This window comes from Adiantum capillus-veneris, chromosome 6, assembly GCF_014529385.1.
Source record: "Adiantum capillus-veneris isolate H3 chromosome 6, ASM1452938v2, whole genome shotgun sequence".
Taxonomy (NCBI): domain Eukaryota; kingdom Viridiplantae; phylum Streptophyta; class Polypodiopsida; order Polypodiales; family Pteridaceae; genus Adiantum; species Adiantum capillus-veneris.
The window spans coordinates 46,893,492-46,910,850 of NC_140936.1; the positions used below are offsets into that span (position 1 = coordinate 46,893,492).

The 17,359-nt window shown below is 41.2% G+C and overlaps 1 protein-coding gene across 1 annotated transcript; it reads left to right on the forward strand.

Moving 5' to 3' along the window:
- The first annotated feature begins 7,819 nt into the window (after positions 1-7,819).
- Positions 7,820-8,933, forward strand: LOC147455459 (uncharacterized). Its single transcript, XM_086513716.1, has 3 exons — positions 7,820-8,410; positions 8,459-8,520; positions 8,567-8,933. The coding sequence occupies exons 1-3, from the start codon at positions 7,820-7,822 to the stop codon at positions 8,931-8,933; spliced, it is 1,020 nt and encodes a 339-aa protein (XP_086369842.1).
- Positions 8,934-17,359: the final 8,426 nt, after the last annotated feature.

The following is a 17,359-nucleotide window of genomic DNA, read 5'->3' on the forward strand; positions in this document are numbered from 1 at the left end:
AGCAACCTACTGTGGCCACTTCAAGTTGTGAGGCTGAGTACAGGGTAGTCTTCACAGCTACGGTTGAGTGTGTATGGCTCAGACGCCTTATGGCTGATTTGGGTGTTGGATAGGACATTGCCAACACTATCTACACTGACAGTCAGAGCGCATTGGCAGTTGTGAGGGACCCAATTTTTCATGCTCTCACAAAGCACATTGAGGTTCATTACCACTATGTCAGGGAGAGGCTCTCAGCAGGAGAGATCAGCTTGGCTTATGTGCCAACACAGGACAACCTTGCAGATCTTTTCACAAAGGCATTGTCTCATGAGAAGCTTGAAGCTTTCCACAAAGATTTGGGCTTACTCCCCTTTGTGGACTGATCATGTCCTTAGGGCATGGAACTTCCCTTTACTCATGTGCCAGCTCTGGTTCACCGCATTACTCCAGGAGGGATTTGTTACCCTATACATGTGGTAGTGATGTGTGTGAACACGCTAGGACTGCCGGGCATTTTTTCCCTCTTTATGAGGTTTTTTCCCTCGTGCATTGTATATATGCCCATCACTCTAGGGATATCTATCTTTCCATTGCATACTAAGTAACACACTCTCTATTGTGTGCCTTGAGCTTCCTTCGTCTTCTCCAAGCTGTGTGCGTTTCTCTGCAGCCCTAATGCCAACAAGTTATTCACCATTTTTGATGGAGAGAGAAGAAGAGGGAAGACTTCAAGCCTTGATTGATGCACCAAGTTCAAGTCCTCTTTGATTAGATCTTATCTTCCACGAATAGCTTACAAGATTGGCTAGTCTTCCTCTAGGAGTAAGTGTAGGCTTAGGCTTATGTTTATGGCTAAATACAATTAGGCATTACTACTCTCACTCCCTCATGAATTCATCTCATGAATGGTTGACAAGGAATAAGAGGTCCCCTTTTATAGGTGAAGGGAACCCCAAGGGTTACACAAGAAAGAGAAGAGCGAGTGTGAACAGAAACTAACATAGTTTGAAATGAGTTGTCCCTGCATGATGTGGGCAGATTGGGGTCCAGTATTTTGATTATATCTCCTCAACCGTGGCTCCAAATAAAAAAGTAAAAATAGGAGCAAAAAATTCGGCTAATAAGCTACGACTTCTATTTTATATACTTTTTTCAATTCGGATTGGAATCTTGTGTTTAAAAATCATCAAAATAGGGTACAGTTGTGGCAGCAAAAGTCTTCTTGTGGTCCCCTTAGCGTAGACTTTCATTTAATTCCAATGGACACCTCATGCAATATGAAATCATGACATTGCTCCTTGAAAATTTTTTGTAATCATGCTTGCAATAATGCATTAAAATAGATGTATCTTTGAGAATCATGCAAGCTAGTGTCCCACTAGGATTTTTTATTCCTTCCTAAAAAGAAATATAAGAAAAATATATAAAATATATAGAATATATATATATATATATATATATTGAAAGTTACCTTAGATATAGGATCTAGCTAGGGTGTGAGTTAATAATGAGATAATAAAAAGAAAGAACCAATGCTTTTTGCCCCTAGTTAAAGAGGCAGAGCTATTGACGCTTTTCCCATAATACTTTTTGACGGTAAAGTAAGAATATATTACCCTTGACATAAATAAATAGGATGAGATAGAAAGCTTTATTATTATACTTAGATATGTATATGTACATTATAGAAAATATACTTATGTATCTAAAAAGTCACAAGATAGATCTTGTGGCATTCGTTCTCACTATGTATGTGTCACAACACGATATCCACCCCCTCTAAATATGCACGTCCTCTGGTATATGCCACATTTGATCTTTGCAAGGTCAATCCTCTTGTAGATCTTCCATGATTTCATCTTCATTGATAGCTTCCAACGCTACATCTTCACTTTGATCTTCACGTGTGTTTTGTTCTTCGTCCTCTTCAACATCTTCTTAATCACTGTCTCCTCTTCTCTTAAACATTTAGATCCTTTTTCCTGCAATGTAAATCTTTAATTATGTACCATCTAGTTCACACAAGCTATAAGTAGCATTTTCATGCACATGCTTTACAACATACGGTCCAGACCATCTTTTTGAGAACTTACGCATGACTGTGTGCAGGTTATCAAAGGTACTATCATACACTAAAACCCAGACACCTTTGTCAATTGCTTTGCTCCTGAGCCGATGTCGCTTATCAAAGTAGTCCTTGTTTTTCAACCTTGCATTTTTGAGTCGTTCTTTGCAGCCTCAATGTCTCCAAGTCTTCTCTCTAGTTGCCTGCAATGCAAGGAGACCTTCCCTGCTAAGAGCCTCTTGCCAAGGTAGTACATTCCATGTGGGAATTGTATCTTCAATCGACATTATTGGCTTTTGACCATACATTATCTCCGCATGCATATAGCTAGTTACTGAGCTGTGTGTTGTACGATCAGCCCATAAAGCATATGGTAACAGTTTTGGCCACTCACCAACTCTTCTTTCACAAGCCTTGGCCAAAGATTTGATGATAGGAGGATGCCCTCTTTCACTCTTTCCATTGCCTTCAGGGTTGTAAGGTGTAGTAAGAGAAAGCTTGATTTCTAATCTGGAAAAGAATTCCCTTGCTTCCTTGACATCCAGCTCACCTCTATCTGCACTGATCTACCCCACACAACCATAACGGCAAATCATCTCATCAAGAAGGAATTTTCACACAACTTCTGTGGTTTTAGCTCTTAATGCTCTTCCTTCAACCTGGTTAGTTAGGTCCTCTCATGCAAGAACCAAGTATCTCATCTGCTAGAGTCCTAAAGGCATTGTGACTAGATCCACAACCCATTTATAATGCATGGCTAATGGATATGTAGGGTGCAAGCCATCACGATGTCGGACATTTGAATACATTTGACAAGTTACACACGACTCTACAAATTGAGATACATCTTTATAAATACCCTTCCACCATTATTTTTCTTTCAACTTGGAGAAGGTTGCCCACACACCCCTGTGTCCATCCCATAGACTCTCATGAAACTCTTGCATAAGCTTTACTTGAGTCTCTTTTTTACATATAACCCTTTGTGGTGAACACCCTTTTGTTTAGGATGCTTCCATAAGTAACCATCCCTAAAAAAGTACCTGTATGCTTTCCTGCGTATCCTCTTGAATTCTTGTTTAGACCAATCATCCTGTTTTGTTAGAGTACTCAAGTAGTTTCCAATAAGAAGCCAATCACCTTCATAAATCTCTTTCAAGAACAATTAAAGTGGATTAGTCATGGAGACATTGTTACCTTTGACATGATAGATAGAATAGAACTTTGTGCCCACATCATCTTTCTCGTCAATCATCTGTAACTCATCTTCATACCTTGCCCTTGATAGCATATCTTCCACTGTATTGTCTTTACCTGCAATGTGCTTAAACTCGGGATTTAAAGACTTAATGTAGGCAATCCACCGTAACATAGCAATGTTTGGTATTGAGTAGCTTGTAATCATCCCAAGAAGTGGTAGACAGTCTGATTCTACAACCACACATGCACCAATTAGGTACTCTTTCGCATTTTTCAAGGCTGTAACCATACCCCGTAACTCTCTCTTTATCTATGGATAGTTTCTTTGGCGAGCATTTAGTACTTTTGCTCCAAATATCACCACATACATGTGTCCTTCTTCGTCATCTTGCCCTATTGCCCTTCCAATCCTTGTAGGACTAGTGTCTACTGTCACAATTGCTGGCCTTTGATACTCATAGTCTACCTTTCTCAAAGTTGGTGCTGACTAGAGCAACTCCTTTAGCTTTCTCATGGCTTTTACATGTGCTTCTGTCCATTTAAACTTTTGATTCTTTCTAAGCGATTGATAAAGAGGATCAGCTACATGTGCATAATGTGGAATCCAAATAACATAAAAGACACATGCTCCCAAAAATCTGCTAACCTCAGTGATGCTAGTACATGTTTCTTTCATTCTTTGGATGGCGTCTACCTTTGTTGGACAAGGTTTCCTACCATATGGCCCGCACATGTGCCCCACAATGAGCACTTCATTGACACCAAACATAGACTTTTTCCCTGACAAAGTAAGATTCACTTCTTCCAACTTAGATAAAATTTTATCACAATCATTTATGTGATTTACCACAAACGTGTGACATCCCTGAGATCCAAAGCTTCATCTTTCTCACTTTCTTCACATCCTTTGATAGGCAAATCATCAATGAAAGGCATTGTGATTTGAGGAATAAAGTCATGTAATACCTTATTCATCCCATTCATCATATGTGCAACCGAGTTGGTTGCTCCCTGTAGAGCGGCAAGGTACATATCCTTACCAAACCTACAGGTGTCTTCATGGTTGTCAAGTCTCTGCTTTCAATTGAAAGCTAAAATTGATCATTTCCTGAGTAGAGATCCCCCATCGAGTAGATTGCCCTCCCTGCAAACACCTCTGCAAACTCATCCACAATTGGACCTGTTCCTACATTTCTAATTGTCACCTTGTTCACTAGTTGCATATCTTGGACGAAGTGTAGAGCACCATTCTTCTTCAAAACTATGAACCACCTATTTGAATATGGAGCACAAGAAGGCTCCAAAATCCCCATTTTGATCTTTTCATTCAATAGCTCTACTAACTTGGGCAAATGAGCTTTTGGAACCGGAATAGGCTGCAGATTCCAAGGCACGTGAGGTATTGTAAAAATTACCATAGGAGCTACAATAGAAGAATCAACACATCCTATTTCATGTGGCTCAAATGCAAAAGCCTTACCATGCTTTGAAAGCATTTCTTTGAATCACTTTGTCTCCTCTTGTGTTACAAACTCCTCGCAACCAATCTGCAACTCTTGAAAAGACTCCTTTGTGAAGGTATGTCCAATCTTTTTAGGATTCCTCAAACTTGGTTGCAAAGAAGCATGCTCAATCTTTTCTCTGTTGTTGAGTGCTAAGGGTGAAGCTACTGGTTTCATCTTCTTTGCTACACTCTTGTATTTAGTTTCAACATGGACTTCTGGGCCAAATGTTTGCTTAAAACATTGGTTTTCTTTAAAGGCTTCTATGACTTGATACATTTCCATAGAGCATACTTCCACAACTTCATTTTCAAGATGCAAACTAGACTCCATTATAGCATCAAGCTCACCCATAGTATCTACAAAAGAAACTTTTCCTGCCCATTTGTACATTATGTACATATTACCTCTCACATCTCTTCAAATTTTCGAGTTTTGTAAAACATACTGATCCATTCCTTGTTACCAAGGAGCCCGTTGAGAGAGTTTCACCTCTTTTTGGATCAGGCAAGACCCTTTTTCTTTCTGTACCAGTGCAATCCCACTTTACAATGGTACTTGGCCAAAACCCATCATTTCCCTATGATCATGAAACTCTTTGCTCACCTTTGGTAGAGGATGATCTCTGAGGTTGTCACGATTTCTTTCATGGTTTACACAAATTGTGAAAATTTGAGCAACACTTTTACCATCTTTGCTTCTTTGTATCCTGGCATAAACTGAACCATCATCCATTACCTTTGTTTCCATTCAAACTCCCACAATGTAGGGCTGCCCAAGGATAAGATGATATGAAGATGTGTCCTGTATAAAGAATTTTTATTCGACCTTTACATCACCTATTGTCACCTTTACACTTGGACATGCTGCATACAATTCACCTGATGAATTGTTTGCCACATTGACCATCCACATTTGTTGTAAAGACTTTGTGACATTATATTTATTTCAGAATCATGGTCAATTAAGGTAGCAAATGGTTCTTCAAGATCACCTACCTTGATCAACGTCTCTTTAGTAGCCCGTGCCCAATGGCTTCTAGAATAGTGGCTCATAGGGATACTTTGAGATTCTTCCCCATCATCAGCAAAGTTCACTTGCCTTACATTCCAAGAAGACTGGTAGCATCCCACCATAGCTTCATCACCTTATTTAGCACGCACCCGTACTCCTTGCGTCTTCACAGTATCGCCTTCAACTTGTGGGCGAATAGACTCTCCAAGTGTTTGCTTCTTTCTCTTGATGATGTCGATAATTTCTTCATGGAATTTATGCTTGGCTATGCCAAGCACCTCCCCCAAAGTAAACTCGACCTTGCTATTCAAACTCCTCTCCTCTAGAACTTTCTTCAAGTCTGTAGCAAGCTCAATGTCAGATTGTAGTTTGTAAGCTGGTTCTTTTGGCTTACCTTTTGTTGGCTCCTTTTTCTTTCCTGTTGTAGATTCCTCCATGGTCACTTCTGGTGAAGGTGCCTCTTGTATTGGTGGTGCTCGCAAAGGTGTTGCATCATTCCTCCCTCCACTTCTTGTAGCTCCTTTTGAAGGCCCTTCGTCGCCATTTTCACACCTACGCTTATCTTCTACAATGGCTTCATGGCTTTGGCAAGACCTCAAACACCTTCGAAGGTGGAGAGAGCTAGCAGGGAATGAGGGTAGGGAAGAGGAAGAAGAAACATTTAATAGGAGAAAGAATTAGTTCCTCACTTATCATCACTCTTCTTGCTAGCATACATAATAGCATAGTAACAAAGATGGCAAGCATTGAAGCATGGCTCTTGGTTGGATTTGCACTCCATAGCCAAGAGTGTTGGTGTAGGCTCTCAACCTCTCTACTTGCTTGAAGAAGGAGAGGGAGCTCTTGCACTTTGCACTTCACACAATGAGAGTGTGTGTGAGAGTGTGTGAGTGTGTGTGAGTGAGTGTGTGAGTGTGTGTGAGAGTGTGTGTGAGTGTGTGTGGGAGAGTATACCCCCTAAGTAAGCCCCCTACTAGCTTTGGTTGACCCCCCCTTGTAGCTCATGCTTGAAGCTCATTGGACCCCTCCAGGCCTAGCCAATCATAAGTAGGAGTCATACCAAGCAACAAGGGTAGCCTTGGGACAAGTGTCCCCCTTTCCCCTCTGAGAGAGAGGACTTGATAAATGCAAAGAAAATTAATTAAATCTCCTAAATTATCATTGGACCCCTTGGGTGGCCAATCAATAGGCTTCAAGCACACCATAAGGGAAACATGAGGAGGAACTTGACAAGTGTCTCTTTTGCTTTCTTTGTACCAAGCATGCCTTGTGTGAGTGTGTGTGTGTGTGTGTTCTCTCTCATCCCCCCCTCTTGTAGGGCTCGCCTCCTCCTTGTAGGGATTGAATCTTGAATTTTGCACACCTCAAGCCACTCAACCTTGGGCCTAGTTCTCACCACAAGCTTGGCCCTTAAGCCCTTCAAGCTTGGGTTGGGTTCTTACCTCAAGTACAGCCCTAGCATCTCAAGCATGACAAGCACCTCAAGCATCTCAATCATCAAGCACCTCAAGCATCTCAATCATCAGGCACCTCAAGCACCTTAGTCATCAAGCACAACAAGCACCTTAAGCTTGGGCCGGGTTCCCACCTCAAGCTTAGTCCTAGCTTACCTAAGGTCAAAGGACCTTTACACTAATTATTGGAGGTCTTCAATGAAGCTAACCCTAAGGTATAATGCTCCATTGGTTAGCCTTGCTCTTCAATAGACCATATCTCATTTGTGCCCCTTTACCATTGGTCCCGTGTTGAGATAGACCAATAAGCATGTGTCTATATCTTAAACCTTGTTCTCGTTTATTCTCCCACATTAAATGATCATTTTAATATGAGAAAAACATTTGGGTTGGTTAGATATTAGATTTTATGACATATTATGTATCACACTTGCTAGATAATGAGAAAAATAAAAAAACTACCTTGACAGAATGGTTTGTTGCAAATCAAAACTATCCAAAAGCAAATAGCTTCACATATACTGACTTTCCAAGTGGTTGGGTATGGAATAAAATTCGAAAGGCATGGTCTCCAACAACAACATGGTGTTTCTATTAGAAGAATGTATAATATTGTCCCTAATGCTGGTGGTGAGGTTTATCACCTACGAATGCTACTCAATATTTGCAAGGGATGTATGATGCACATTTTTGATACATACAAGGAGGCATGTATAGCTAGAGGATTATTGCAAGACGATGAAGAATGGTCACTTTGCCTCCAAGAGGCATCTTTTTTTCAAAATGGAATGCAATTGAGACAACTGTTTACAATCATATTAGTCTTTTGTGAGCCACTTCATCCGACTGCTCTTTGGGACAGGTTTTGTATCAAATTTTGTGAGGACTATGTTTATGCCCTAAGGATGCATATTTCAGATGCAATTGTACGATTTGATGTGGCAAAAAATCCAGCTTTGCTTCATGTAGAATGTTTTTTGCAACAACATGGCAAGAGGCTTTGCCATTATATGTTGCCCGCAATAGACTCAACAATGGTATCCTTAAGTGAAGCTAGTGCTATGGCTGAAGAAACAATGTTTAATGTCAATGAGCAACGTAATATAGCAGGTCGTACGGAGACTTCCTTAAATGAGGATCAGCGAGATGCTTACCACCAAGTGTTGCAAGCTATTGACACACATTCAGGGAAGGTATTTTCCTTAGATGGTCATGATGACTCATGAATAACTTACGTATAGAATGCACTTCTTTCACAAGTGCGAGGAAGTTGTAGAGTGGCTCTTGCATGTGCCATCCTCAGGTATTGCAGCTTTGCTTTTGAGTAATGGAAGAACTGATCATTCTAGGTTTAAGATACCTTTGGAGCTTCACTCTGAAGCAACTTGCAATATAAAGGTAAATAGTCAACTTGCAGAACTTCTAAGGATTGCAGCTTTACTTATATGGGATGAAGCTCCCTTGACACATCGCTATGCATTTGAAGCAGTGGACAGAACTTTAAGAGATATTATGCAGCGATATACTTCGTTTGGTGAAAAATTCATTTTGTTTGGAGACGACTTTCGACAAATACTACATGTTGTACCAAAAGGTACTCGTATAGACATTATAAATGCTTCATTATGTTATTCTCACATATGGAAATATACAAAGATATTGAGGCTTACCAGAAATATGCGTATACTTGACTGCGGTTCAAATTCGCTGCAATAAAGTTTTTTTGTGTTGGGTGCTTAATATTGGCAATGGGGATATGGATAATGGAGGAGACTTAGATAGAGTCAAAGTACCTTCACACATGATGCTTCTAGGAAATAGTTTGGTAGATCTTCTAATCTTTATATATGGAGATTTGTGTCATGTGCAAGATCATGCAAGTTTTTCCAAAGATCGAGTAATACTTGCTCCGCGGAATAAAGAGGTGGATCTAATCAATGACTATGCATTGCAAAGAATGCATGGAGTTTGCAAAGAGTAACTGAGTGTAGATTCAATTTATATGTTAGAAGAAAACACACATTGTACACAATTGAATATCTTAATAGCCTTACTCTTGGTGGTGGTTTTCCACCTCATGCTTTAGTCTTGAAAGAAAATGCTCCTATCATGTTGCTGTGAAATTTGGATCCAAGACTTGGATTATGTAACAGAACCAGATTGATATGCAAGCAATTTCATCATAAGGTAATTGAGGCAAAGATAGTTACATGATCGAATATTGGAGAGAGAGTTTTTATTCCAAGGATTGACTTTATTGTTGGAAGCCATCAGGGGCTTCCATTTCAAATGAAGCATCGTCAGTTTCCAATCAAGCTTGCTTTTGAGGTTACTATCAACAAAGCACAAGGGCAAACATGGGGAATTATCAGTCTATATCTTGCATCATCGATCTTCTCTCACAGACAATTATATGTTGCAATGTTATGTGTGCGAAGTGCACCTGCTATGAGGATTGTTGTCAATACTGAAAACACTCAACTGGAGTGTTACTACACTCCAAACATTGTATTCAACGAAGTATTACAAATAGAAAACTCATAACAATAAGTTCAAATTGACATTGTGGCTCTCACTTAAAGTCAAATGCACTTGATCTTAGATTTTATCGATATCTCTTAGATCAAAGTATTGGCCACAAATGGATCCTCGATGCAGTGCATCCTATGCAGTGGGTCACATCATTGAATTCATTCGAGGTATTTATCTTCTTTTTTAAATTAATGTATTAACTTGACCTATTATTTTCAGGAGATTGGCTTATACATTGGCTTACTTTGTTGAAGATCCACCGCAATGGAGGGGAAGAGTTCCTGCTATGTTTTTGGTGATCTTATTTTATACAACTCATATTATATTGTAAGAATATGTATATGGTATATTGGTAGTTTTAAGCTTTTCCTGCTCTGTATAATTCATGGATGCCTTTGCAAAGATCATTGCCATCGAGAATTTATCATCGTAGGTGTTTATGAAATGCTATACCTAGGTAGATATATGTCTATGGAAGTTCTTGGATACTACCATGTTGCCTTTTCTTCAGACCACGAGCGTCGTCAAATTCAAGTTATTACTTGGTTTGGATTGGAGTGAAATTTGATAGGCAAAGATATGGCCCCAAATCTTGTGGGAAAGCCCGTAGGACTAGGTGTGCTCAGAATTTCATTCTGAGGTCATCTCGGTCACCGTTCGGCTTCGACAAAGTTCTACGCAGGCCATTTTCGACTACGTGGTCTCAGCGGGTGCAGATCCGACTCTACAAATTTGGGGTTTTAGGCCTACGACTACAGGTGCTGAGGATATCGACACTCCCAGAGTGTTGATTTGTGGTTGTCTACACATCGAAGGACGGCTCACAGTTCTTGGAGGCGTGTCACATACGACACGGGCGCATCTACACACAGACTGTAGGCGACATCCACTAGTTCATCAGGTAGCTTGTGTTTGCTGCTTGAAATTCCAGATTTCATCCTGACATTGCAGGTACTTCCACATGGGATGTATTGTCAGAGATGATGTATGTCTGTTGAGGGTTTGCTGGTTGTGAGTCACGCAGCAAACAACCGCCGCAGCGGTTACAGCATACAGTGGGAAATTTGTGGATGTATGACTTTGTGGGAAGTCTATGTACTGTCAGATTTACTGCAGCCTTTGTTGAGGGTCGAGTGAGGTTTTATTGAGTTGGGGGATTCTCGAATGTTGAGATCCTTTCGGTGATACAGGTCTTGGAGCGATCCCTTGAGCACCCTTAGATAGGCAGCTAGGATGTATTGACTGTGAGTTAGACAGTTGGGATTGCATCTTTGCTTTACTGTCGTTGAGGCATTGTCGCAATCTATGCTTGACAGTGACAGGACAGTGAGAGACAGTACAGGTGCAAGACAGGTTTACCCACAGCTTACAGTGTTAGAGAGACAATGGTTTTTTGAGCTGTTTTTGGTTTGTTTTTAGTACACCAGAGCCATTTTACAAAGGAGACTCTGCCAAACTTTCTGCAGAATCTGAAGCTTTCTTGGTTCATTTGACAGGTTGATATTGGTTCAGACGTCAGTTTACAGGGGAAACTCTGCCGAATTTTTCCCAGGAAAGTAAACTACTGTGAAGCGTAGCTATGGCTAGATCACAGGACACTGCTCTTTACAATATCAAGAAGCTGGATGGAACCAATTTCCCATTGTAGAAGAAGCAGATTTGGCACGTGTTGGTACAAAAGAAGCAGATAAAACCTATAAAGCTCAAGGGGATAAAACCAGAAGATATGGATGAAGATGAATGGAGCGAAATGGATGAATTGGCACTTTCTACCATTATGCTGACTTTGGCAGAAAGCGTTTACTTCAATGTAGCAGACGAGATGTCGGCTTATCAAGCATGGTTAAAGCTGAGTGATCTTTATGAGAAGCAGAGTACAGCTTCACAGGTATACTCGCTTAAGAAGCTTGTTGACTTGAAGATGAAAGAAGGGACACCTATGTCCAATCATCTGAATGAATTCAACACAATCTATAGTCAGTTGTCAGCTCAAGGTGTCAAGTTTGATGAACCTGTTAGAGCTATGTTCCTGTCGATCACATTGCCAGAACGTTGGGACACTTTTCGCACAGCTTTGAGTAATTCTGCACCTCCAGATGGTTTGAACATAGCAGGTGTAGAAGGAAGTCTGCTTACTGAAGAAACCAGTAGAAAGACAATGGACAAAGGCAAAGGAACAACCTTAGTTGTCAGGGGAAGGACCAAAGAAAAGTACAAAGGTGGAAAGAGGAATCAGTCTCGTAGCAAGTCCCGCAGTGCTAAAGGCAAGAGTGACATAGAATGCTACCATTGTGGCAAGAAGGGTCACATGAAAAGAGACTGCAGAGAATGGAAAGCAGAAAAAGGCAAAGAGAAAGCTAAAGACCATGGTGAGAAGAACAAGTCCTCAGTGAAGATTCAAGAAATAAATGTGACAAACACTATTGCAGAGGATGATAGTCTAGTGTCAGGAGACATCTACTTCTTGAAGAATACAATGGACTCAGCTCTTCTTACAGCATCTGATGGAAATGCACTGAGTGACTGGATTATAGACTCAGGGGCATCACTTCATGTGTCTCCAAACAAGGAGTGGTTTACCTCTTATGTGACCACTAAAGATCATGTTCGGCTAGGCAATGGGCAGACATGTGAGATCTTAGGTGTTGGAGATGTTCAATTGACGTTTCACAATGGCTCTTCTTTCACGTTGAAGAATGTGAGACATGTTCCCGCAATTACAAAGAGCTTGATCAGCACAGGTTTACTTGATGATGCTGGCTACGTCACCACTTTTGGATAGAACATGTGGAAGATATCCAAGGGTTCTATGACAGTAGCACATGGAGTAAAGTCTGGAGGACTTTACATGATTTATGTATCAAATGTCTCTAAAAATTTAATCAATGTAACCGAACAGCCGAACGTTTCTTTGTGGCATAGCCGGTTAGGACATATGTCCAAGAAGGGAATGGAAATCTTGTCTCGTTCTGGTTATTTGCCTGGCTTTTCATTTAATGATTTTGAATTCTGTGAACATTGTCTATATGGTAAGCAAACACAGCAGCCACATAAGCATAGAAGCAGTAGAAGAGATACACGGTTGGCACTTGTTCATAGTGATTTGTGTGGACCTATGCCTAACCTATCTCTAGGGGGAGCTTCTTACTTTATGACATTTATAGATGATTACTCGAGGAAAGTATGGGTTTACTTTCTCAAGCACAAGGATGAAGCGTTTAGTGTTTTCAAAACGTTTGTGACACTTGTGGAGAATCAGAGTGGCAAGAAGCTTAAATGCTTACGCACTGACAATGGTGGAGAGTATGTTTCAAAGGCCTTTCAGGACTTTTGTGAGTCAAAAGGTATAAAACGTGAACTTACTGCTCCTTACAATCCTCCTCAAAATGGTGTTGCTGAGAGGATGAATAGGACCATACAAGAGAAGGTCATAAGTATGTTGTCTAATGCACATCTGCCAAATGGGTTTTGGGCTGAAGCTGTATCAACAGCTGTTCATCTTGTAAATAGATCTCCTAGCAAGGTTTTGCAAAAGGATTCAGTGCCAGAGATGGTATGGTCAGGCAAAATGCCCTCATACAAGCATCTCAGAGTCTTTGGCTGTGAGGCATATACTCACGTTCCAAAGGAATTTAGGAACAAACTTGAGCCAAAGAGTAGAAAGTGCATCTTTCTAGGCTATGGTAATTCTGGTGAGATGGGGTACAGACTTTGGGATCCCGAATCCAGAAAGGTTGTCCGCAGCAATGATGTTCACTTTAATGAATCCAAATATCATTCTAAACCAGAGAGGGTTGAGGAGATTAGAAGAGTTGTCTTCCAAGAGGATGGACCTGCACGTGCAATACAAAATGTCAAGGCTCAAGAGGAGCAAGGACAGGATAGAGTGGAACCACAGGTTGTGGCTGAGCCTGAGCCACCTATTGTGCGTAGATCTGGACGTGTCACGCGACCTCCTGATAGGTTATTTCCATCTGTGAACTATGTCATGTTGACTGATTGCAATGAGCCTTCATGTTACAAGGAAGCAGTGCAAATGAAGGACTCCGGGAATTGGCAATTGGCCATGCAGTCAAAGATGACAGCTCTGCATAAAAACAAGAGATGGAAGCTAGTTAAATTACCACTGGGCAAAAAGGCTCTACCTTGTAAATGGGTTTACAAGTATAAGATCACCGCTCATGATAGTCAGCCAAAGTACAAAGCAAGGCTTGTTGCCAAGGGCTTTAAGCAAGAACAAGGCATTGACTTTGATGAAGTCTTCTCTCCGGTGGTCAAGATGACTACATTGAGATGCTTTTTAGCATTGGTTGCCATATTAGATTTGGTGTTGCACCAAATGGATGTCAAGACAGCGTTCTTGCATGGTGATTTAGATGTGGAAATTTACATGCAGCAGCCAGAAGGGTTTGTTGAGAAAGGCAAGGAAGATTGGGTATGCCAGTTGTTAAAGAGTCTTTATGGCTTAAAACAATCACCGAGGGCATGGTACCATAAATTCCACAAGTCTATGCTTTTTCAAGGCTACAAACGTAGTGAGTTCGATCACTGTCTATATACAAAGAAGGCTAAGGATGGTAGTTGGCTGATCCTTATTTTGTATGTGGATGACATGTTGATTGCTGGCAAGCACTTGGAAGAAATTTCAGCTTTGAAGTCAAAGATGGCAAAATCGTTTGACATGAAAGACATGGGTGAGTCAAGTCATATACTTGGTATGCGCATTGAGAGAGACAGATCAAAGAAGTTGATTTGGTTATCTCAAACAGAGTATATTGACAAGGTTTTGCAACGTTTCAATATGGAGAAGGGAAAGGCACTGAGTGTTCCATTGCCACCATATGTGAAACTTAGCAAACAAGATTGTCCTGTGTCTGAGGAAGAACAGGCTAAAATGGATAAGATTCCATATGCGTCTACAGTGGGTAGTTTGATGTATGCAATGATTGCTACTCGCCCAGGCATTGCATTTGCAGTGGGAGTAGTAAGTCGATACATGTCAAACCCAGGCAAGAAACATTGGGAGGCAGTGAAAGGAATATTGAGATACCTGAAAGCTACAAAGAGTATGCGTATATGTTATGGGAGTCAGGAGCTAAGTGTAAAGGGTTTTACAGACTCAGATTATGCAGGTGACTTAGACAACCGAAGGTCTACGTCAGGGTATGTCTTTACATTGGCTGGTGGAGCAGTATCATGGCGTTCTAGATTACAAGATTGTGTTACTCAGTCTACTACAGAGGTTGAATATGTTGCAGCATCAGAGGCATGCAAAGAATCAATTTGGCTTAATCAACTAGTAACAGATTTGGGAATCAAAGAAGAGATGCCTGTGTTATATTGTGATAGTCAAAGTGCTATACAATTGGCTTGCACTCCAGTTTATCACTCAAAGACAAAGCATGTGGATGTGAAGTATCATTTCATCAGGGAAATGCTCGAGGATAAGCAACTTCAGCTTGTCAAAGTTCACACCACAGAAAATCCCGCTGATCTACTTACAAAAGGACTTCCCTCAGAGAGCTTTGCGCATTTTCGCAAGCAGTTAGGTGTAGGGTAGTACATCACTTCTCTACATCTCTTGTGTATTAGCTTGTATAGTAGCTTCTCTCACACTTAAAGTACCACATTGGACTTTAAGTGCGAGGTTGTTCGGATATAAATCCCAATGTGGTCGCCCAGGTAAGTGGGCGGGCCGCCAGGTATGTACACATATTCTTTTGTAAAAACCTAATAAGAACTCACTATGCTCTACACATTACAGTAGAGCGAGTTCACCATATCGTCGTGCTCTTCTTATCGCACTCTCTCTCACGTGTCGCACTTCCGCTCGTACTCCTTCAGCATGTATGACGCACCATTGGGCAATGACAAACAAACATCTCCTGCACCCTCTATGTCAAATGCCAAACCATCGGCCAAGTGCATACAACCAAGTCTCCCACTAGCAAATGTGCTAAACCACTCACAACATGGTGTGACATGGAAAATTGCATCGCTATCTAGTAACCACTGTGGAGAAAGTGTGCTAACCATAGACAACTCTGCAAGAGGTACACTAGAGGCAAGCGTGAGATCACCATCACTGGCATAGACTGCCACTGGAACTACCTCTCTAATATTTGTCAAGCCGTATCTGCATCTCGCATACATCTTCGCTACGTCTCATACATCTGAAACAACGGTGTCTAATGTGCCCTGTGTGACCGCAATGCCAACAACGCATGTATCGGTAAGAACGAGACCATCGAACGCCAAAATGGCAGCAAAGTGGGAGATCACTTGACCACTAGGCTAATCAAGCTTAAACCAACCAATAGCTCAAAGTGAAAACCTGCAACCTGCATGCTGTAGTCTCACGCTTGGAATATGCGTAGATGTGAGAGCATGAAGCAAAATGAAAGGAAACATGTAACCACTATGAGCATAGCATAAATGTATAGCTAAGAAGCAAAGTATGGCGAGAAATCTGGGAAAATCTGACAAAATCTCCCCTGTAAACTGAGCAAAACCTCAAGTACAATCTCAACCATAATCCATGTCAAACTGGCAACAAAGTGGGAGGTAACTTGACCACTACACAATGCTCAAAAGCATGATCAATCGCATCAAATCTGACGCTAACATATGCCTAAAAGCAACTCCACAATCTGCAAACTCTGCAAACATAAACTGGGACAAACTGCTCAACTGAGCGTAAAGCGCATAACCATATACGCAAGTAGAGAGCAAACTAGCTCAAAACGCATACCACAAGAGAAACTGCCTGCAAATATCTGCAAAAAACCTATGAAACCTATGATTGCTTGACTGTAGCCACACAAGCATATGTCAATCCTCACTCTTGCGAGAGTGGGTACAAGAACACCCAAAAGCTGCCAACTGTCTCACTGAGATCAAGCTCTATCTCAGTTGGGAACATAATGCACACATCATAGCGTGTATGATGCACCACTGGGCAATGACAAACAAACATCTCCTGCACCCTCTATGTCAAACACCGAACCATCGGCCAAGAGCACACAGCCAAGTCTCCCACTAGAAAATGTCCTAAACCACTCACAACATGGTGTGACGTGGAAAACTGCATCGCTATCTAGTAAGCACTGTGGAGAAAGTGTGCTAACCATAGACAAATCTGCAAGAGGTGCACTGGAGGCAAGCGTGACATCACCATCTGGCATACACTGCCACTGGAACTGCCTCTCTAATATTTGTCAAAGCCGTATCTGCATCTCGCATACATCTCCGTTGCTGTCTCATACGTCGTAAACAACGGCCTCTAATGTGCCATGTGTGACCGCAATGCCAACAACGCATGTATCGGCAAGAACGAGACCATCGAACGCCAAAATGTCAACAAAGTGGGAGATCACTTGACCACTACACTAATCAAGCTTAAACCAACCAATAGCTCAATAGTGAAAACCTGTAACTTGCATGATGTAGTCTCACGCTCGGAATATGCATCGATGTGAGAATATGAAGCAAAATGAAGGGAAACCTGAAACCACTATGAGCATACCATAAATGTATAGCTAAGAACCAAAGTATTGCGAAAAATTTGGGAAAATCTGACAGAATCTCCCCTGTAAACTGAGCAAAACCTC

What these genes read in the sequence shown, in the direction of transcription:
- LOC147455459 (XM_086513716.1), top strand. Translation starts at nt 7,820, where the DNA reads ATGTATAATATTGTCCCTAATGCTGGTGGTGAGGTTTATCACCTACGA. An exon ending in TTGACACACATTCAGGGAAG is followed by an intron (nt 8,411 to 8,458) that starts GTATTTTCCTTA and finishes ACTTACGTATAG; the next exon opens with AATGCACTTCTTTCACAAGT. An exon ending in CTTGCATGTGCCATCCTCAG is followed by an intron (nt 8,521 to 8,566) that starts GTATTGCAGCTT and finishes TGATCATTCTAG; the next exon opens with GTTTAAGATACCTTTGGAGC.